Raw genomic sequence first — 23,508 nt, 5'->3', positions numbered from 1 at the left:
CTTTGCCTACGTATCAAGCCTCACCCAAATCAACCCCCTGGAAGTTCCTAGCAACCTAGCACAAGCTAAAGCGGAAGAACTAGCTCTATTCTTCCAAAACAAAATTGCCAGCCTTCTAACACAGCTGCCCTCCAATACCACCTCATACTCGACTTCTTTTAATCTCTACTTCAAAAGCACATGTCTTGAAGCTTTCGATCCCATCTCCTCCACTGAGATACAAGTAGCACTAAGGAGAATGAAACCTTCCTCTCATCCTATGGATCACATTCCTACGAAACTCCTCTTGACAATTCCAGACTCCATTTCCAGAATTCTGGCGGACATCATTAATTGTTCTCTCTCCCAAGGACTCTACCCAGAGGACCTTAAATTGGCTTCTCTCAAACCACTCCTAAAAAAACCCAATCTGGATCCTAAAGACCCAAATAACTTCCGCCCGATCGCCAACCTGCCCTTCATAGCAAAACTCATGGAAAAATTAGTGAACACTCAACTGTCAGACTACTTAGAAGATAATAATCTCCTGTTCCGCTCCCAACATGGGTTCCGCAAAGCCTTTAGCACAGAATCACTCCTCATTTCCCTGACAGACTACCTCATCATGGGCCTCGACAAAGGACAATCATTTCTACTGATTCTACTGGACCTCTCGGCAGCGTTTGACACTGTCAATCACTCCATCCTCATAAATCAGTTGGCGGCAATAGGAATTACTGGCGCCGCACTTAATTGGTTCAAAACTTTTCTCAGCAACAGAGGCTACAAGGTTAAAATCCAAAACAAAGAATCATCACGTTACAATTCAACCGTAGGAGTCCCACAGGGTTCCTCTCTGTCCCCTACGCTCTATAACATTTATCTCTTACCGCTATGCCAGCTCCTCTCCAGCCTCAATCTAAAACATTTTCTATATGCGGACGATATTCAGATAATAATCCCTGTTAAAGACACATACTTGAAAACACTAGATCACTGGGAAAACTGCCACCAACAAATCAAACTCCTCCTCACTAGTCTAAACTTAGTATTAAATTCCTCCAAAACCGAACTCCTGCTCATCTCTCCCGAGAACAGTAACATCACTTCCACTCACCCTGGCATCCCACAATCCACGCAACTGAGAGACCTTGGAGTTTTAATTGACAATCGGATGAATTTGAAAGCTTCTATCAACAAAACTACCAAAGACTGTTTTCACAAACTCCAAGTCTTGAAAAGGATAAGACCTCTCTTTCACTTGCAGGACTTTAAAACAATCCTTCAGGCATTAGTTTTCTCAAAGTTAGACTATTGCAATTCTATCCTACTAGGTCTCCCTTCCTCCTATACCAAACCGCTTCAGATGGTACAAAATGCGGCAGCACGAATATTAACTAACACCAGAAGAAGAGATCACATCTCCCCTATCCTAAAAAGCCTTCATTGGCTGCCAGTGCACTTCAGAATTCTCTACAAATCCATCTCCGTTATCTACAAAATCATTCATCAACATACTTCTATCGACCTGCAAATTCCTCTCCTCTTACACAATTCCTCAAGACCTACCAGAGACGCATATAGAGGTTCACTCCAGGTTCCTCCAACCAAAGCCACTAGACATATTACCTTGAGAGATCGGGCCCTCTCTACCGCCGGTCCCCCTTTATGGAATTCCATCCCCCCAGACCTAAGACAGGATCCCTGCCTTCCAACCTTCAGGAAGAGACTTAAGACTTGGCTCTTCAAACAAGCTTTCCTGGACTCCAGCTAATGTCCTTCAACTTCAAGTTCTATAACACAGCCAGCTCTTTTAACTGTTCGTTGTAAATATTTAAAATGCTATTAACCTTTTCTTTTTCCTTCCTCTCCCAGTTTAAGCATCCCTGTTTTTTGTAACTGCTTTCTTCCGCACTACAGTTCCAGTTTGTTTTTTCTTTCTATGCACCACTGTTTTAATGTAAACCAGCATGATGTGATTTTATCATGAATGCCGGTATATAAAAACCTTAAATAAATAAATAAATAGACAAGAAAGAGAAAACATGAAATGGCAAAATGAAAGAGACAAAAAGGACCTACCTGAACTGAGGTGGCCATTTAGATGGACGGCAGGGGGCAGGAAGGTGGATGCACTGAGAGGATGGAGCTGGAGGCACGCCCGGTAGTAGTCATTTAGCATTTGCCATGTGAGAAGAAAAGCAGCAGTGGCCGATGCAGAGGCCGCCTCCCACAATCCATTGGGTAATGCAGCTGGCCACCCAGAGGCTGCCGGCACGGTGGCAATCCTCGCTGCCTTGGCCACGCGGTTTGGCAGGAAAGGCACGCTTGGTGTGCTTGCCCCCTGATTTCTCGTTGGCTTTCTGCAGCGCTCTTCTGGAAGGAGCCGATTTCCCTGCTTTCCTCCTGTTCTCATTTTCTCTGACGTGGGCTGAAGGCTCCCTGCCTGGCAAAGGCTGCATGAGCTCCCTCTAGGTTTGGCCCCTCCACAGTCCACACAGACATCTTCCATGGAATCTAGCAGAAAGGTAGCAAAATGTTTTATGAATAACGCGAAGCACACAGGTCATACGCTCGATTCAGTTAAGATTGTCCAAACAGATTGTTTTCGTCTTCGTAACATTAAGGAGCTCCAGGAATTTGTACAAACAGAAATAATCACATGTAATTATAGCATGCACAAATAGAAAAAGACTGGATTTTATGGAAGAAGACTAAAATGCTAACACAGAAACAATTTTTTACAAACCAATCATGTGGGTGGAGCAGAAAGGAAACAGCCAGCAGAGTGCAAGCTGGGAAAACGGAGACCAGAGTCGCTCCCCAAATAATTCTCCACAACAACCTGCCCATAGATTCTGAATTGGGGGGTGCATTTGGCCTTGTAGTTTCATTCTGTTCCTCCCCCCTTGCCCCCGATTTTAGAAATCGCCTCCCATCTGGCTCAGGCATCACAGTGACAGCCCTCAGCCAAGGCCACCAGCATAGAGTCCACCTGCGCTCTGAGACTGACCAGTGGTTATTACTGTTCTGCTCCTCTCTTCCTGTCACTGACTGGATTTTTTTTTTTAATTGTTATTGCACACTAAGAAACCTTTCTGTTTTCGTGAAGTCAGCCTGCAAGAAAATGTTTTATCATCCTTCTACTTTTTTTTTTTTCCATAGACAGGGACAAACAGGATAGGATATAGACTATAAAGAATATTGCATGAAACCATAACCTCGGATTATCAAATGGTTCCTTGTTCTCCGGGAATCTAAATCCTTTGTTTCATGTACAGTAATTTCACAAGGCCGGAACAACCCTTCCTTTCTCACCTGCAGCAGGCCTGGTGTAAGCCAAGGCCCAGGTGAACAAGGCCCCCTTCAAAACAAATCCTGCTCGTCACCCCAACCACTCTTCTGCCACATAGTTCTGCTCTGTAGCTCAGAGCTGTCCGGACGCCGGTAGCTCACAAGTCCGGTGGTGCTGCCTGGCTGCAGGCACGAGGGCACCACCACAGGAGCTTGTTAGGCCAGCAATTTTGCAGATCAGTGTGGCAGATTGAGAAAACAGGCCATCAGAGCAGATATGAAAACAGAGGGAAACAGGAAATAGAGTTAGGACACAGGGAAGATGGGGAAAACAGTGTGTGTGTTGGGGGGGGGGGGGGGGGGGGGAACGACAGAAAGAGAAAAAAAAGTCTTTGGAAAGAAAGGGGGTCCGAGGATAAGAAACAGGCTAAGTCGAGGAAGCGGTAGAACTGCTGGATACAGTATAGGAGAGAGATGCTTAGGTTTAGAGCCAGGGAGTGAGGTTGGATAGAGTAATAAGAGATATCTATGGAGAGGTGGATGCGAGGAGAAACAGACAAGGGGGGGTGACAGAATGGAAAGGCTGAGAGATGAAAAAGGATGGACAACTTTGGAGAGGAACATACTGAAAGGCAGGTCAGAGATTCTCTTTAAGAGTCCCAGCTCCAGCCAAGTAAATCCCTAATTAGCTTCACCTAGATTTCCCCAATTACTATCACGTTTCTCTGCTGTGCATTTCTTTTTCCCCATCTAGCTTCAGGCAATTTATTTATTTAAAATGCTTGTATACTTTCTATGGCCTCTCGTAGTCTTTTTCTTGTTTGCTCTAGGACTGCAAGATATCCCACTTTCCTTATAGTAGGGGTAGACATTTTAACCTGGGTATGTTTTATTCATTTACTTGTCTTGCAATTGTGTATATGAGGGCTGTTAGGATGGAAAAGGGGAGGAGGGGAGAAAAAATGGAAAACTCAAAACTTGTAGTTTCCTTTATATCACAGTTTATTAGTCTATATCAACATAATGTGGACACTGCAGTCATGTGCTTTCTGATGTTCTTACAATGTTGTATGTTTTTCTTTGTCCTGCAATTTTTGGATATGTTTAATAAACTTTAAATTATAAAAAAAAAATGCTTGTATACCACTTATCAGATTTCCTAAGTGGTTTACAATAAAAGATTTCCTGGAAAGACTGCCTGGACACTATACCTCCCATTAGCTTCATGTTTCCTGTTCTCCTTGGCACTACAACTCCCAGAATCCTCCTTTCCAAAGTGCCATTATCTCCAGAATTCTCTCTACAGCACCTTTTGTCTCTGACTGGCTGCTTGCGCTCGCTCTCTCTCTGAGTTCTTTCTGACTTCCAGGCCGATACAGTAAAAATCGCGGGAGAGCGCGCGAGCGCGCAAAGGCCACTCTCCTGTGCGCGCGATTCAGTAAAAAAATGTATTCAAATTAGGGCCCGCGGTAAAAAGAGGCGCTAGCACGTCCCTAGCGCCTCTTTTTTGATAGGAGCGGCAGCTGTCAGCGAGTTTGACAGCCGACGCTCAATTTTGCCGGAGTCTGTTCTCAAACCCGCTGACAGCCACGGGTTCGGAAACCGGACGCCAGCAAAATTGAGCGTCCGGTTTTCAACCAGTGAGCCGCGGGCCAATTTTAATTTTTTTTTTTTTTTAAATTATTTTTAACTTTTGGGACCTCTGACTTAATATCGCCATGATATTAAGTCGGAGGGTGCACAGAAAAGCAGTTTTTACTGCTTTTCTGTGCACTTTACCGGTGCCGGCAGAAACTAGCGCCTACCTTTGGGTAGGCGCTAATTTCTTAAAGTAAAATGTGCGGCTTGGCTGCACATTTTACTTACTGAATCGCGCGGGAATAACTAATAGGGTCATCAACATGCATTTGCATGTTGCGGGCGCTATTAGTTTCGGGGGGGGGGGGGGGTTGGATGCGCGTTTGACGCGCTATTACCCAGCGCATCCAAACGCGGGTTAACAGTGCGCTCCAGCGGAGCGTACTGTACTGTATATGAGGTATCCACCTCACCTCTGATAGGAAAGTTGGGTCCAGCTAAAGTTCATTTGTGTCTACACAGATAAAATATTAACAGCTTTGGTTAATATGAATTCAGATCCTAGCAGGCCAGCAGACCCGTACGGTCTTGATAACTGTTGAGAAATAAGACAAATAAGGACAAGGATAAAGAATGAACAAGATTAGGGTGTGGTGGATTTGTTTTATAAGTCACCAACAGTGGTGAGGGAAACCGTTTCACTGGATTCAAGAGTAGGCATTAATGATTGCTCAGAGCCCAGGGAGGGTGCGGGGTAGAACAGTTATAACCGGACATGAGAGTTTTAGAAGATGACAGACACCAACTGTGGAATCGAGGACCCATTCGGACTCACTTCTTGTCTAGGATTTCTGCCATATCTCCCAGGTGAACTTTAGCTCCTGTACGCTGTAATGAATCAGTACATGCTAAACTGCAAAAAAAACAAAAAACCTCCAAAATCAAAACGGGCTTGGAAAAAGGAGCAGTATCCTGGAGACTGTCCCGCTTCTACAGCTTGACGGCAGTGCAGGAGGGAACAATGAGCAGACTGGCTGGGCCAGTTCTCCTCTACCATTGTTTTGTACTCAGTGCCGCTGGTCTCTGTCCCCTCTACTGGTTCAGTTTACAATCGCAATGGAATCGTTTTTTATTTTAAGCACATAATGCAAAATGACAACAGGATGTTTCTGGCCGATGTTAGAAAACCTGAGTACCTTTTACTCGGCGTTACTGAAGTCTTTTCCTCCATTTCAAAAAAAAGCTTTTTTTTTTAATTGCACACTGGCGATTTAGATGACAAAAGATACATTGAATATAGTGGGAGAAGTATCTTAGATTTTCTGAGGACACATCCTCTGCTTTCCAGGGATTCAGAGGTATGCTCATAGCGGGGAACTATTCCCTTGTACTCTTATTTATTTATAAAATGTATTCAATCACTTTCCAGCTTTATAATAAAATTTCCAAAGCGATGCACACTTTATGGCAACAAAAAATTCTACAAAAAACATTTAAACAGGGCACAATTATAAAACAATGTAACATATTAATAGCCATCCCAGAACAGCAGCCCTAAGAAAGGAACCCGCCTCCGCCCCATTACAGCGACTCCATATTAAAACCAGTACTCCATATATATATATATATGATTTTAAGATTATACGCCGACATCACCAACCCCTTCAGCCTAAGCAGCTTTCCCAGCGAGTTAGCTCGGAGGCTCCATTACCATCAGCTACGTTTTTACTTTGCGCCGAAATTTCATCAGCTCCATTCCTCTACCACATTCGCAGGAGAAAAGAGCACAAGGGAAGGGGGAAGTCTTTTTTTTTTTTTTTCCCGGCCTCACACGATGGTGCCACAAACTGAGCTGCAGGGCGCTAAAGGCATCTCCTGCATCACCAGCCATACAGTGATTTGTGGCGCTGTGGCGTGTGCCAGAAAACGCCGGCGCCTTGCTTCCCCCCTCTACATTTATGGTCATCTCCTCCCCCCTCAGATTGCTTGTGCGCCTCTTCCCCTACACTACAGCAAGGGTCTTGCCCTTTTCCTCCCTGTGCTCCTCCAGAGTCGCCAACTGACCAGGGTGATCCAAGCCCCCGGTTTTGCCTCACTGAATAGGGCCAATTGGTCTTTTTCTGCTGTCATGTACTGCGTTACGGGGAAATCAGAACTACACTTCAGTTCGGTAAAGGCAGGACTGAATTGACTTGTTTGGTTGAGCGGCGTGAGGTGGCGATCCCATCTCTGACCTTGCCCCCATCCCATTCTGTGCCTTCCCTGCAAAACTAAAAAAAACAAAACAAAAAAAGCTGGACCAGCACATCATTTGCAAAGCTCTTACATACACTATCTCCTCCCTGCCTAATGACAGCTCAGGGGTAAGAACTCCCATCCTCAAGTATCACAAACAGGCCTGGTTTTTCAGGATATCCGCAATGAATATGCACAAGATATCTGCATGCACTGCCTCTACTCTGAGTCAATCTCTCATGTATAGTCATTGCAGATATCCTGAAAACCAAGCCTGTTTTCAGCTTGAGGACGGGAGTTCCCTCCCCTCCCTGCCATAACAAATTGGCACTGCCTGGAGCAGATAGGCCAGGGAATATGCAAATCTATCTCATGCATATTCATTGTGGATATCCTGAAAACCTGCCCTGTTTGTGACTCCACCCCCGAGAGAGGCTCTGTGTGTTCCCTACAGCGCTCTGGAAACATCCCAGGGCAGCTTTGCTTTTTTGTTGTTGTTTAAAACGTCTCCAGACCACTTGGGAGTCCTCTGGAAGTCACGGAAATATGTTTCACATCGGCTCACATCCAGAGCACTCTCAGGGACGGATATTCTCCTGTGCTTTGCAACATGGGTGACAACATACGTTACTGGTCAGCTCTCTCAGCCTTAGTAACCTCCTTCCTTCTGAGGAGGGGAGGAACGTGTATTATATTCTGGCATGGGACATATTTAAGGAATACCATAATTCTTTACCTGTGGTACTTTCTGGTGCTCCACGGACACCAGAAAGTACCACATGGGTTTACCAAATGTAACTAGCAGGTACTAAACACTGTATATGTTATGTCAAAAAGGCATTCATGGGTGAATTTTATGCCAATATTCCCCTTAGGTGCATTATATAACCATGACAATTACACAGGCCCCTTTCACACAATCATCCAAGGCTTCTGCTTCAACCTTCAGAACTTCTACTTGCAAACCCAGTATATGCAGAAATATGCTTGAATGTTTTCATGCATGCGTATTATTAATCAGCTAAATGCAAGAGCTTCCTGCCTACCAGGAAGCTGCCCTCAAGAACACAATGGACTTTTCAGTTTAGTGAAGAGGATTCATGCTGAAATTGCTTGATGGATTTTAACAGAAAGTAGCAAACATTCCTATAAAGGATTAATGACAGTTGGGGAAAATTCAGTTCCCTTGTCTGTCTTCTAATTATGATTCCTGATTTTGGAAAGCTCTTGACACTTTAAGGGTAGCAGATTCATCCCTGTATGTGGACCCTCATCTTTGATAAAAAAAAACAAACCCCCAACTGTTCAAAAGCAGGATAGGTAGACATGAGAAGGGAGAGGGCCTGGGTGTGAACTAATTGGGCATCTTTCATGCTCCTCTGCCCAAGAATGCATAGGAGGAAGAGGAGAGGCCCTGTTTTTAGGCAGAGGCAATGGAACTGCCTCAGCTGCCAAATTTTCATAGGTGCCGGAGGATTGGCACCAGCCCAGCAAAAGCAGAAACTTCGGGAGAAGAAAATTCAGCAGGGCGCCTGCCAGCCCTCAGGCACTCAGAGGCCCTGCTCTTCCTCCTGCCATTACCATGGAAACCTGTGTGATGAGGCAGGAACCACAGAGGCTCTCAGCACCCAAGGCCTGGCAGGTTTCCCCCCCCCCCCTTAAGTTGCTGCTTTTGATGGGCTTGCGCCCATATGGAGGGCGGCAGGGACCCCTCAAAGTGAGGTGAGGTGGTGGGGACAACACCGAGGGGGCACCCCCCCCCCTCCCATTACATGTGGGCGCCTACAGGTTAAAGCCGGTCCTGAAAGAGCACAAAAACTGTCTTGGATAAGGAGCGATATCTATCAAAAAACCTATAGAGGAGACATAAGGAACTAAGGGGCAATTTTCGGACAGCCGTGCAGCTGAAAAGTCCATGGGTACCAACTTATGGGTGTAAAGTCTACGCAAGCTCTGCACCTGCTTCTTCTGCAGGCAAAAGAATTTGCCACAAAACAGGCGGCTTCGACTCAAATGAAGTGGCAGGAATTTACCCACATTTACAGAGACCGATACGTATTGACAAGAAGAAGCGTAAGTGCTCTAAGAGGGTCTAGCTGACCGCCAGGGAGAGTGAAAATCAAGGACCAGATATGTAATAAACAGAAAAAAAGAAAAAAAATATAAAAAAAAATCATTTTGAGAATAAAGACCGGGGCTATACAATGGGATAATCACAGAGTGGTTATCTCGGATGTAGCTACCGCACATCACCACACATCAGGGTGGTCCATTGATGGTTAGTAGTTTATGAACAAAACAATATAGGACAATTTGAAAATCAAATCTACCTGTTTTTTCCCGCTCTCTCCTTGCCCCTGGGTATTGTGGAAACCCACGTGTACTTCTAGCTGGACTCAGGTGGGTAGTTTACCTGGGTAATGGCTTTGAATACTGCCCTTTAAATCTGTATAATTCGGGGGGTGGGAAGGGGGAAGAGATTATGATAGAGACAGTCAAATACCTCAAATGTGTAAATACTGCACAGGAAGCAAGCATTCTTCAATGAAAAGAAAGTTCTAAAAACCAGAGGTCACATGATGAAGGTCCAAGCTGGTAACCTCAGTAAATATTAAGAAATATTCCTTCACAAAAAAACAGTACAGGGGTGGAAAATTTTTGAAAAAAAACAACCTTAGATGCAAGGGAGAAAGTTCTTTATAGCTTTTTAAAAAAACCCAAAACTTTATTTAAAATTTTTTATATACCGCTTTTTCAATAAAAATATTGGTCAAAACGGTTTACATTAAAAATGCATACATAAAATAAGTAGGATTGTAACCCTTTGAACCCATTGTCCCTGAATTCAGGGACGGCCTAATATCAATATCAACACCCGTTATCCCGGTAAACCGGTATAATCACATACTGAATAACCAATACTAATATTAAAAATAGCACATTGACAAAAATTATCGGTTTTCCCGAGGAAATTAGGGTTGACGGGTTTATCGCCATAGGAACCTAGGCTTCAATGGGTTAACAAAATTAACTTAGAAGACTTGATTAACAAATAACTTAAAGACATGACTAAAAACAACAGTACAAAAATAAAAACAATGATCGTAGTTATAACTGGAAAAGGTGAAACGTGGAGAGAAAGGTTAAGTGTGTTCTGTAGCGGGTATGTTAACTGCTTGTGAAAAGAGATGAGTTTTTAAGGTTTTTTTTTTTTAATTCTTTTGTGTTTGTGATTTGATGAAGAGTGACAGGTAACGTATTCCATAACAATGGGCTGGCAACGGAAAAGGCCCTTTTCCCAGTGATATCTAATCTTGCTAGGCGAAGCAAAGGCACATTAATTATTTATTTATTTATATTTCTTATATACCGGCATTCGCAATGGGAGTCGCATCATGCCGGTTTACAATAAACAGGGTGTGACAAAAGGATAAATACTTAAAAACACTTAACATTAACATGTGATAGAATATGAAGATAGCAGTTACAATAAAACAGGGACATAATGCAACTTGGATTGTAGAGAAGGTGAAAGAGAAATTAACAATGAGCTAAAAAAGAAATAGCCAAGGTAATACAACCTGCCAAATTAGAAAAAGAAAAATACATTAAGGAGTTGTCCAAGGTTGTTGATTACTCTGTCGGAGTTGAGTTGCTTGAATTGAAAGTAAGTTCAGTTGGTATCTGGAAAGGCTTTCATATTAAAGTTACCAAAATACATTTTGGTTTAATGATCTCAAATGTCAAATGTTTAATGATCTCAATGTCAAATGTTTAATGATCTCAAATGTCAAATGTCTTTTTGGTTTAATGATCTCAAATGTCTTGTGGGTTTGTACGTTCGAAGAATGGATCATAGCCAAGTCGATGAAGGGTTGTGTGGGAGTGAGCGGATGAGAGATAGAATTTTGTACTGGATCCTAGATTTAATCGGAAGTCAGTGTAGAGAGTATCGGGGTTATGTGATCCTCCACGTATTCTCCCTGGCCCAGGGCTCGTGTTCATTTTCCAGCCCACTCTACTTTATGCCTGGTTGATGGCCGCTGCGCCTCCTAGCTCCTGCACTTTCTGGCCCTGGCTGTTGCTGCCATATGCCACTTTATGGCTATGGTGGCCACTGCTACTGCCACTCCACCTTCTGCTCTGGACAGCCCCTGATACTGCTTTTGCTGGCCCAGATAGGCCTCTGCTTTTACACCTGGCTTTCCTGGTGGCAGGCATAAAGGTGACCTGGTACCTGGGTTTTTTTTTGTTTGTTTTTTTTAACAGACCTGAAATAGAGGAGGCAAAACAGTGAGTTCAAAAAAGCATGGGATAAGCAGAGAGGATTCCTAGTTGTGAAGCACAGGGAAAACCAGAGGAAACCGGGGTCTATGGCCATCGAACAGGAGACAAACGGGGCAGACTATGGTCCTTACCCTGCAGTCAGACAACTAATACAAGACAGAGTCCAGAATCTATTACAGATTCCCAAGGACTGAAGGGATCGTAGGATTGCTTCTCAAGTACTTCATTTCTTCGTAACCTGCCCTGTTTAAGTTTAAGATGGATTTGTTAGCACTTCATGGCTGACGCGTGTGCTACAAGTGTTTAACTCATCTTTTGGACTCTTTCGTCAGGACATGCCTTGGGTATTTTCAGTTGATTACCCATGAAGCCTGCAGATCATTCTGGATTTTCTTCATTTACCTGCTCTTTTTGCCAACCCTAAATCCACCTGCCACCCTTATTTATTTATTTAGGCGCTTTATATACCGTCGTTCCAAAATCAGATCACAATGGTTTACAATATTGGCTTACGACTGCTGGGTCAACATTCTCATTCTTGTTTCAATGCTCATATTCAAGGTCGATATAACAGCATTTACATTACCTAATTCCTCGAACCACATCCTCGGATATTAATAAAGTTCTTACTGTGAAAGGTCTGTGTGCTCTTTGACCTTCATATTAGAATACTCAGAGTGTCCTAAGACCATTGAGGCTGTATATTCTGTTAACTTTAATACTGGGGCTATGGTCATGAGCCTTCATGCAAAAAAAACCTGGGGTTTTCCCTCAAACATTATAACCTTTCCTCCTTCCATCTAGCACAGGAGCTAGAAACTCCATTCAACGTTGGGTAGCATTGGAAAAAAATGTACTTTCAAGCAGGAAGACTGATGGGGGGGGGGGGGGTGGGGGTGAGAGAGAACAAGAGGAATCAGGGAGAAGAGGAAAAGTGTGTGTGTGTGGGGGGGTGATTCCCTCTCACCCCACTGATGTACCCCCTTCTGATCTCTTCACTTCCAGCATCTCCCCCCTCTCCAACCATCTGCTCGCTCACTCTCTTGCTCCCATCCCACCTGTTGGGAGAACAGTAGCAGTGCAGTGCTATGGGTATTAACCTCTGGCTGCTGGGGCAGGAGGGTCAGGCTTTGAACTGCACGGTGCTGCCTAGTTCACTGGCTGACACTCAAGCCATGTCCTCCTTCTCTGTTACTGCACCCAGACAGGCCGATGCAGTAATCTGGGCATTAAGAGACTGTGCACTTGATTTCAGCACACATTTTTAACATCCAGATTACAGTTTTTTTTAAACTCCCTATGCAGTAAGCTAATGCTTTGCAAATGCATCAGGAATTTAAAAAAAAAAAAATAAGCACATTGAGTGTAAAATGTGTGCTCAGCACAGGTCGAATGCACATTTTGACTCAGGAAGGAGAGGCATCCCTGACAGGTAAATCAGTGCTGTTAGCTGCCGCTATCACCACATAGCCAGATAAGTTTATACTTATTCGGGTAAATGATGGTGAAGTGGAAAAGACATTTTTTTTTTTAATTTTAGGTGCCGGCACAGCAACGCTGGAACAACTCCATCTCGGACTCTGACGTTAAGTTTCCATGGTGAAGAAAGAGTGCATATGGCCAGCGCAGCTGCATCGGGGAGTACTACTCAATGCCCTCATTTGCATGGGATTTGCATGTCAGGGTGCTAAGCAGTACTCCTAGCTTTACCCGCACATTTTCTGCAGGTAAAACTCCCTGCTGCAAAGGGGGTAAGGTTTACCCTCAGAAAACGCGCGCACAACTGTGGGTAAAGCTGTGTGTTAGGCCAAACGCACTTTTTGCATCGTGCTGTGAGTGTCCCACGTTGCACTGTGCAGCACTGCGCTGTCCCCTGCAGTTCACAGCACGACAGTCTGGGCCCAGCAGCAGAAGAGGAGGGCGTGGCCTGAAATGCTACACTGCCGCCTTCCTCCCAAATCGGGGTGGGGTGGGAAGAAGGAAGAGAGAGGAATACCACTGTTGCTTCTGGCACTGCTCCACCCGAGATAGGGGCCTGACCGAATATAACCATCGCAGGAATGATCCTGGGCCCGGGCCCCCAGAGTGTTTCCAGCCAGCCAGCAGGACTCACTCGTTCCGGGGAAGTGCGCGTGCTGCCTCTATCAGTGCCAGGCGTCAGGCTTGAAAATCAATCCTGAGCTCCCATATGGGGCTGCCCTCAGCACTGCTCCTCTGCCACCTTGCTGACCAACCTATGCTAGTTTTGTTGTCTTAATTGCTGCTCCTAGGGTAGGAAACGTGGATTTATTGCTGCTAACTGGTCAGCAATATAAACTGACAGAGAACATCCATTCTCATTTCTGAAATGCCCCAATAAAATAAAAAAGTATTTCAATTTTATCTTTTTTTTTTAAGCTTTTCTAGCAGTACAATGCTCATTGTTAATAGGAGATTCAAATATAGTATTATAGGACTAAGTGTTTGTTCAGCTACCTTTATTTTTTCAATTTGATTGACCACCCTTCGATACCAACAATTTTTTCAGTTCAGCCCCATCTCTACAGGGACTCATGAACCCTTAAGACGGCGTTTTTGTTTTCTAGACAGAGCACTTCTCATGCCCGGTGGTGTAACACTCCACTGTTAAATGTTGCAAAATGATCTAAACTGTTCAAAATGCCAACTTGCTTGCTTCCTGGGTTCTACTGCTGCTGTGTCCTAGGCACTGGCGACCTTACAAGTATTACAGTATTTATTTAAAGGAGAACACTGGTAAAACACAGGAATTTGAAAACCTCTTGACACTGCTTTATCATCCAGGAGCAAAAGAACAGAACAGAAAGTGAAATAAAAAGGGTAACCCCTGCCTGCTGGCCTTCAACTGCCCCTGGGGACTCTACTGCCCTACTTTGCACAACTGTAAAAAATAAAAAATAAAAAAAATCCAGCTGTAGCTTCCTTAACTTAAACAGCCACTGCAGTATGCTACAAATGCTTTAAAATTTACCTGAGAAGGTAAAAAAAATGCGAGGCATAACTAAGTCTTGGGGTTTTTTCTCAGGAGTCCTGGGCTTCAGTCCTCTGTTTATCAATGACCTTCCACATGACCTTGGACAGTCACTTAACCACATTGTGCCTCAGTCTACTCAACCAATTGGGTAATGAGAAAAGTGTTGGGATTGCTGGGGGCTGTCAAGTGCTTTAAGATTTTCTTCCGACATAAGGTGCTTTATGGATTTTAAATTATGATCTTATTACATTGGAGCCAGGTAATATGGACATACTTTAACATAAAAATGCTTATTAAGCATTTGATTACAAAAAAAACAAACTCCATCAGTTCTGCCAAAAGACAACTGGCCAGATGTTCATATTTCTAAGGCAAGCAGAAGGAACAATCACATCAGCTCTGTTATAAAGGCAGTTCAGATGGATGTCAGCACAAATGAAGAGTTTTGTCATTGCTGCCATCTGCTGGTAAATTGTTATTTAAGCAGCCCTGGAGCAAATGAGAACTTGGGCAATGAAAAACTTAAATACCTGAGAGCCAGAGGTCAGGTTATTACTATCCCAAGAGACTGCAAGCTGTACAAACTTTACAAATTCGATAGTATTCACTACTCTGGGTTTAATCACGAGCTAGTAAATTATAATGGGCATTACAGTAGAAAAAATACCTACACGGTTGCATTAGAAATTTTGCAGTTAATTGCAGCCCCCAGCGATCAGAAATGCCAACATTTTCTTAGCTTGAGAATTCAGTGCTTGAATAAGCTGGCGTCTTCCAAAGAAAGCTGTACCTCCAACCTCCATGCTCTGTATTGACTGTCAATTATAATGCATAAGGAGACTTTCAACCACTAACCCGATTGGCTGGCCCCCTCCTTCCCTGCCCACACACTACCCCTCTCCCCACCTGTACCTCTGGTACGATGTGAACAGGCACAGTGGAATGGAAGTTGGCATGTTCCACTATGGGGAATCTTGACCCGAGGAACATTTTCAAACAGAAAAAAACCTCAATTTACTATAAAGGATCTGCAAATGTAAAATCCACAGATGCTCCACAGTAAGACAATGGGTTTTGCTGCTGAAAAGTGTCTTATTGTTCAAGACTGCCACTTCATGCAGATTTCACTGGTCAGGACTACTTGTCGTGTTGTCCTCTTGGCCAAAGCTTTTAAACAGCATGCCATTTTATCTCAAGGCTCTCTACCAAACTCACTAGAAAAGGTGATCATCTAACGGATCCCGAAGAAATCAGGCTCTGATCCAAAAATAATCGACCGTTACCGACAAGTTTCCAGCCAAGCTAATAGAAAAAGTGGTTTACTTCCAACTCCTTGACCACCTTGAAGAGACCAATATCCTGCATCATCACCAATCCGCCTTCAGGAAAGGTCATGGAACTGAATCAGTCCTAGTGACTATCACCGACAGCATGCTTCTTGATGCAGATCAAGGAGGAGACTCTATCCTAGTTCTGTTATATCTTTCTGCCGCCTTTGACTCAATCACCTTCTGCTGATCTAACACTTGAGAAACATTGGCATTGAAGGCACAGCCCTCAAATGGTTTGAGTCTTTTCTTTCTCACACAACTCACTGTCTTTTGGGCTAACAAACCATGCTCCCCTAAAGACCTCAAACGTGGAGTGCCTCAGGGCTCTGTTCTTTCCCCTATCCTCTTTAATATATACATTTGATAAATCTGAGACCTTAGCCAGTCCTTTGACATTGAACGCTGCTCATTCGCTGATGACCTTCAACTCTGAGTCAAAACTGGATCCAATCAAGCCTTTCCCTTTGCAAATCTTAATAACTGTCTAACAGCAGTAGCTCAGTGGCTCAAAAATCACAAATAAATTAAACCCCTTTAAATCAGAAATCCTCTGGCTAAGCTGCTGAGATTATCCCCTACTTTTTCTACCTTTGTAGTCAGGAACCCTGCTTCATCCCAAAGAGTATGAAGCTTTGGAGTTTAACTTGACAAAATTCTCATGATTGAATCCCTGTTATTTGTAAACCAGCATGATGTGATTGTATCTCGAATGCCGGTATAGAAAAGTTCTAAATAAATAAGTAAATAAATAAATAAATAAATCTAAAAAAGCACAAAGAGCTTCCTTCGTGTATTTATACCAGATCCGCCAACCATGGAGGAGAGAATTGATAGAACTCCTCTGTTACCTGCAAGGGAGCCCCCGAGCGCCGACGTTCTTCCCCGGGACTGACTTCCTCCTTGGTGCGGCCCCGCACGAATCGGCACAAGGCCACGCCCCCTTCTGATGTCAGACGCCGAAGGAGGTCATGCTCTGCGCGGTAAGGCTGGGGTATTTAAAGAGAATCTTTTCCTCTCTTCGCTGCTTTGGCCACAAGTGGTTCTGGGTTGCTGCTTGCTGTGATTCCTGTTGATTCCTGTGATTCTTGTTTCTGCTGCCTGCCCTGACCTGGACTGCCTTTGGATTATCGTTGCCTGCTGCCTGCCCTGACCTGGACTGCCTTTGGATTATCGTTGCCTTCTGCCTGCCCTGACCTGGACTGCCTTTGGATTATCGTTGCCTGCTGTCTGCCCTGACCTGGACTGCCTTTGGATTATCGTTGCCTGCTGCCTGCCCTGACTCTTGGTCACTGTGATCTGTTTACACAGACCAGGGCTGCTGCTTGGACTATCCTGTCTGCTGGCTGATCCTGATTGACGTTCTTCGAGACAAGGTAAGCGGTCACCCGTCTTGGTTCCACGTTTACCCATAACAGTTGGCCGAAGCCATGGAGCCTGTCGATTTGACCGCACTTCAGGCTATTCCCGGTTTGGCATCCTGGCTACAACAACAGCAGGGGGTCCTCGATCAAGTTACTGTAGTCCTAGACCGGTCTAGTCCGCCCGCATGGATGCCATTGCACCTACACGTGCAACTTCAGTAGCTACCCGTCGATGTTTCACCTAACCCTATAACGCTTACCCTCCTCCACCACGTTTCAACGGAACTCCTGCACAGTGTCGAGGCTTCATTAATCAGTGTCGAATGCACTTCTCTCTTCAGCCAATCTTGTTTCCCCTCAGATAAGACTAAAATTACCTTCATTTGTTGGTTGCTGGAGGGTTCAGCTCTGGCTTGGGCCTCGCCTTTATGGAAGAGAGATGACCCCCATCCTTAACAATCTGGACAGATTTTTGAAAGAATTCCTTCTCATCTTCGATGAACCGGGATGATCGACTTCAGCGGCCAATGATCTACTACAGATCAAACAGGTTCTCGCTCAGTGGGTGAATATGCTATTCAATTTCGGACTTTGGCAGCGGAGCTCGCTTGGGGAAAGGACAGTCCTCACAGCTATCTTTCGACAAGGATTCTCGGAAAGTAATAAAGGATGAATTGGCGGGCAGGGATTCCCCCAGACTCTCTGGAGGAACTTATCCGCTTAGCCATCCGTTTGGATTTACGGTTTCAAGAAAGAGGCACGAGAACGTTTGGCCAATCGTAAAACATTTCGCTTAGCGCCAAGGCTTTCATCAACAACCTATTGTTGCCCCACGGCCATCTGAGGAGCCCGTTAAAAACCGATGAACCCATGCAGATTGACAGATTTCGTCTATCTCCGGAGGAACGTCAACGGCGAAGACTGAGAAATGTATGTATGTACTGTGCCAGGGCAGGTCATTTTGTTAAGAAATGTCCCACAAATTGGGAAACTCTCAGACCTAGGTCTGGGTAGGAGAGGCCTCCCTGGGTCCCACTATTCCCTCTCCCCAGCTACTGATTCCAGTAACCATCGACATTAAACAGGAATCTATTACATTCCAGGCTTTCATTGACTCAGGAGCGGCCGGCAATTTCATAGAGGAGAGCCTGGTAAAGAGTCATCAAATTCCTTTGGAATCGTTACCCATTCCTCTTGCGGTTACCATCTGTATCCGGACAGCCTTTGGGCATTCGAATATCTCAGATTACCAAACCTATCCTTATGAGCTCCGGGGTGCTTCAATCAGGAGAGTATTTCAACTTTATGTACTCCCATCCTCATTAACCAAGTGATATTGGGTCTACCCTGGTTAACCGTATGCATTAAACCCCGCTGGACTGGGCTTCTCTACATTGGTTAGTTGAAGCCCTTCTGTTTTCAGAACTGTTCCTAAAGGAAAAGTGCAGAATTGTCAAATCCGTCATATACAGATTTCTTCACCTATTCCCACTCCTTATGAGGAATTCGCAGACGTCTTTAGCCAACAACAGGCAGAATCACTACCACCTCATCGAGACTACGATTGTGCTATCGACATTCTTCCAGGGAAGGTTCCTCCCAGGGGCAGGATTTATGCCCTATCTGAACCCAAATTAGCAGCCTTGACTTCATATATTCAGGAGATTTTAGCTCGAGGATTTATAAGACTTCCACCTCACCTGCTGGGGCGGGGATTATTTTTGTTAAGAAGAAGGATGGAACGTTAAGACCTTGTATTGATTATCGGGGGTTAAACAATATCACCAGGAAGAATAGATACCCTATTCCTCTTATTTCAGAATTGTTTGATCGGATAAAAGGAGCTCAAGTCTTTACTAAGTTGGATTTAAGAGGGGCCTACAACCTAATTAGAATTAAAGAGGGGGATGAATGGAAGACGCCCTTTATATACGCATGACGGACATTATGGAATACAGAGTAATGCCGTTTGGACTTTGTAACGCCCCTGCCATATTTCCAAGCCATGATCAATGATATATTTCGTGACATTCTCTATTCTCATGTTATTGTCTATTTGGACAATATATTAATATTCTCCGACAATATGGAGGACATCAGGAGCATGTGCGACAGGTTCTTCAACGTCTCAGAGAACATAAACTTTATGCCAAATTAGAAAAGTGTATGTTTCATATAGAACCAGTTACCATTCCTAGGATATATTATCTCCAATAAAGGGTTTGTCCATGGACCCGGATAAACTTAAAGCTATTTTGAACTGGCCGCAACCTACAGGATTGAAAGCCCTTACAAAGATTTCTGGGATTCTCTAATTACTATAGACAATTTATTCCAGATTTTTCTTCATTGGTGGCTCCCCTGACCGCTTTCACTAAGAAAGGAGCACCCATTCAGAATTGGCCGGAAGAGGCTGTTCATGCCTTTCTTAAATTAAAGAAGGAATTCATCAAGGACCCTTGTCTTCGGCGTCCCGACTCCAACAAAACCTTTTATTCTTGAAGTTGACGCCTCTGCTGTGGGGGTTGGTGCGGTTTATTACCGCCAATGGAAGAGGGGTAGATTGGTGAACATGCACCTTCTTTCAAAAAAATTTTCATCAGCAGAGAAAAATTATACCATTGGAGATCGGGAACTTTTGGCCATAAAATTAGCCTTTGAAGAATGGCGCCATCTTCTAGAGGGTTCCCGACATACTGTAACTATCTATACGGATCATAAAATTTGGAATACCTAGCAAAAGCACAATGGTTAAATCCCCGGCAGGCTCGGTGGGCACTCTTTTTAGCAGATTCAATTTTGTCCTCCATTTTCGACCTGCACAAAAGAACTTGCGGGCGGACGCTCTCTCGAGAAGCTTTAACCTTGATGATATGTCTGAACCCCCCGATACATAATAGATCCTGCAAAAATTCTGCTCACCACTACATTTACAGTTCCCATTGGTAAGACTGTGGTTCCCAAATGCCTGAGGTTAAAAGTGCTGTGTTGGGCACAAGATGCACAATTAGCAGGTCACGCTGGGGTTTCCCATACCAGAGAGCTGGTATCTAGACATTATGGTGGCCTCAATGGAAAAAGGATATCAAGGCGTTTGTAGATTCTTGTTTCTGTCTGTGCAGCTCAGAAGAGGCCCTAGTCGGATGGTCCTTGGGTCTGCTTCAAACCGTTACCACCAAACTGTTACCACCAAACCGTGGACTCACATTGCCACCGATTTTATCACTGATCTCCCGGCATCAGACAATAATATTGTAATATGGGTAGTGATAGACCGTTTTTCCAGAATGGCTCACTTTGTTCCGCTTCCAGGACTATCTTCGGCGTCGGAACTAGCTATCTTCATTCAACACATTTTCGCTTGCATGGTCTACCTCTAGCATTGTTTTCGGATAGGGGTGTGCAATTTACAGCCCGATTTTGGACAGAACTGTGCAAACTTCTAAAGATTAAGCTTGAATTCTCTTCCGCCTATCATCCACAAACCAATGGACTTACAGAACGTACGAATCAATCCTTAAAGATCTTCCTTCGATCTTATGTCAATAAACGACAAGATAATTGGGCCTCTTTGTTGGTTTGGGCAGAGATATGTCACAACAATCATCTGGCTCAAGCTACGGGGAGGTCTCCCTTTTTTTGTTGTTTATGGAAGACACCCACGGCTTCCGGTACCCATGGCCAAGTCTTCTATGTGTCCGGCTGTCAACAATACCATTGAGTCTTTAACTAGCTTATGGAGAGAGACACGAGCCTTACTATTAAAGAATGTCGGCAAAATGAAGGCCCAAGCGGACAAGAAGAGAACGCTGGCCCCTCAATTCCAGGCAGGAGATCTCGTCTGGTTGAGCACGCGCAATCTTTGATTGCGCATGCCGTCGTTGACGTTTGCACCTTGCTTTATTGGGCCTTTCCCTATTGAGAAGCATATTAATGCTGTAACCTTCAAACTGCAGTTACCTTCCTCTCTGCGCATTCATGACACCTTCCACGTTTCCCTGCTCAAACCTGCAATTTTTTTCTTGGCCCTCCCGAAGGAGGACGGGTAATACGCACTTCATACAGAATGATATTCAATTTGAGGCTGAGGATATTTTGGATTCCAGAAGATGCAGGGGTCAACTACATTATTTAATTTCTTGGAAGAACTTTGGACCCGAAGAGAATACGTGGGAGCCTGTTCATAATATCCAGGCACCTCGTCTGCTCAAGAAATTCCATCAGTGTTTTCCTCTCAAGCCCAGACCTAGGGAGAGGAGAGGAGGTCCTTGCGGGGGGGGGGGGGGGGGGGGGGGGGGGTACTGTTACCTGAAAGGGAGCCCCCGAGCGCCAGCGTTCTTCCCCGGGACTGACTTCCTCCTCGGTGCGGCCCCGCGCGAATTGGCACGAGGCCTCTCCCCCTTCTGATGTCAGACGCCGACAGAGGTCCTGCTCTGCGCGGGAACGCTGGGTATTTAAAGAGAATCTTTTCCTCTCTTCGCTGCTTTGGCCACAAGTGGTTCTGGGTTGCTGCTTGCTGTGATTCCTGTGATTCTTGTTTTTGCTGCCTGCCCTGACCTGGACTGCCTTTGGATTATCGTTGCCTGCTGCCTGCCCTGACCTTGTCTGCCTTTGGATTATCGTTGCCTGCTGCCTGCCCTGATCCGGATCGACTCTTGGTCACTGTGATCTGCTCTTTACACAGACCAGGGCTGCTGCTTGGTCTATCCTGTCTGCTGGCTGATCCTGATTGGCATCCGCGGCATTCTTCGAGACAAGGTAAGCAGTCACCCGTCTTGGTTCCACGTTTACCCGTAACATCCTCCTAGTTTCCAAACCATATCTTGAGAAGGTCATGCCACTAGCACATAATGCTCAGGGGTCACCTGGGGGAGGAAAAGACTAAGGAGAAAATATTGGCACAATTCTATTGGCTAGGTCTATATAAACAGGTCCAGTTAAATTGCTGGTCCTTCCCTAACCTTGACCAACACAATCTAGTTACCATAATCCATGCACTTCAGTTTGATTGATTATTGCAACTCTCTTCTGAATGGCATCTCCCAGTACAATATGAAATCCTGCAAGACACTGCAGCCAGAATCTTGGTAGGGGCCAAACCAATGGACCATATAACACCCTATGAGGGAGGCCATAGAAAAACTCCCTTAGACTACCTTAAGGGATCAGGCATAGTTATCTCACCGGGTCCTCCTTAAGATCCAGATCCCCACCAGAGTTTAAGAAATCAGGGGCCTGAAAGGATTAAATAGGCCCTGGGGAGCAGGCAGAGACCCCACCCTACACTAAGACCTGCTACGTTTAAGGATTGTGAGTTCCCTGAAGTTAAGATGAGCTGCACTGTTTGCTTTTGGTTTGTTCATTGTAAATAAACCCCACTTAAGGAACAGCCAGAATCCGGCTCATTTCTCTTGGCTGATTCCTACACTAATTGGCCATGTTACCACACATCTTATATTGCAAAAACTGCACTGGCACCCAAGAGAAACCAAAACCCTTTGCTTTGTCTTTAAATGCTTCCGAATAGCTCTCCCATCTTTTTACTTCCTACACCCCTACCAGAGAACTCTGATTCTCCCAAAAAGCTCTTCTCACTCCCACACCCCCCCCCTCCAGCATCTGTGAATTGGTCAGTATGAGACTTCATCTAGAATCTGGAATGAGATACAACTCCCCTTCACCTTTCCGCAAGAAAGCAAGGCATGGCTGTTCATTCAGGCCTTTGCACAATCTATTTGTTAGTGGGAAAAATACTCACCATGCCGGAGACTGACTCAATGAAACTCCATATGACCCTTGTACACCTATTAGGCATCCAAACCCTTGAACAAATGTGTCACTGTATACCTTAGTGGTCATCCTTTTTGACTGTAGTCTGCTTTGAGGCTAATTTGGAATAAAAGTTGGAATATCAAGTGGACACCTCAGCAGCAAGATCTATTAACTTATGAAGTGCACAAGTAGTAATTACTTACCCTGTATCAATTAAACATTTTGAAATTTGTTTGAGAAAGCAAGTTATCAAGATTCACTTGTGGCTAATGCTCATTATGACTATTATGTCAGAAATGACATCACAAACACATTCTCTCTCTCTCTCTCTCTTTCTCTGCATGAACCAATAAGATCTCGTGCTGTGTGGGGGGATCTGTGGCATTGTCCAAAACCTGGCAGATCCCAGAGGTTCAGGGGATTATTGTAATTTCTTGTGTATAGGATTTAGAATAGGCTAAATGGATGATTTTTGGATTACAGGGGGGGGGGGATGATGTTAAACCCCATATGAAAGCTCTACACTGGTTACCTATTATTCAGTGTTCTTATTTTTAAGTTATTTTCTCTATTGCATAAGGCTACATATGATGAATGCAGTTGTTTATTGGATAGAATTTCATTGTATGTGCCCAAATGCCTCTTACGTTCTGAAGCCCAGAAATGATTGTGCATCCCG

General features: G+C 44.5%; 1 protein-coding gene across 2 annotated transcripts in view; it reads right to left on the bottom strand.

Moving 5' to 3' along the window:
- The window catches only part of ANGEL2 (angel homolog 2), a 96,826-nt gene extending 73,928 nt beyond the window's left edge, over positions 1-22,898 (bottom strand). Inside the window, exons 1-2 of one of the 2 annotated variants that reach the window (XM_029593220.1) lie at positions 22,816-22,898; positions 2,062-2,496 (exon numbers count right to left, since the gene is read on the bottom strand). In XM_029593220.1, coding sequence (XP_029449080.1) covers positions 2,062-2,491 — 430 coding nt within the window. In that variant the 5' untranslated portion in view covers positions 2,492-2,496; positions 22,816-22,898. The remainder of the gene's footprint in view (positions 1-2,061; positions 2,497-22,815) is intronic. The other variant, XM_029593222.1, reaches the window with a different exon arrangement.
- Between the last annotated feature and the right edge of the window lie 610 nt (positions 22,899-23,508).

The sequence above is a fragment of the Rhinatrema bivittatum genome, chromosome 3 (assembly GCF_901001135.1).
Source record: "Rhinatrema bivittatum chromosome 3, aRhiBiv1.1, whole genome shotgun sequence".
In the NCBI taxonomy this organism is placed as follows: Eukaryota; Metazoa; Chordata; class Amphibia; order Gymnophiona; family Rhinatrematidae; genus Rhinatrema; species Rhinatrema bivittatum.
The sequence above is the reverse complement of the archived record's forward strand: the minus strand, read 5'-3'. Positions and strand labels throughout refer to the sequence as shown.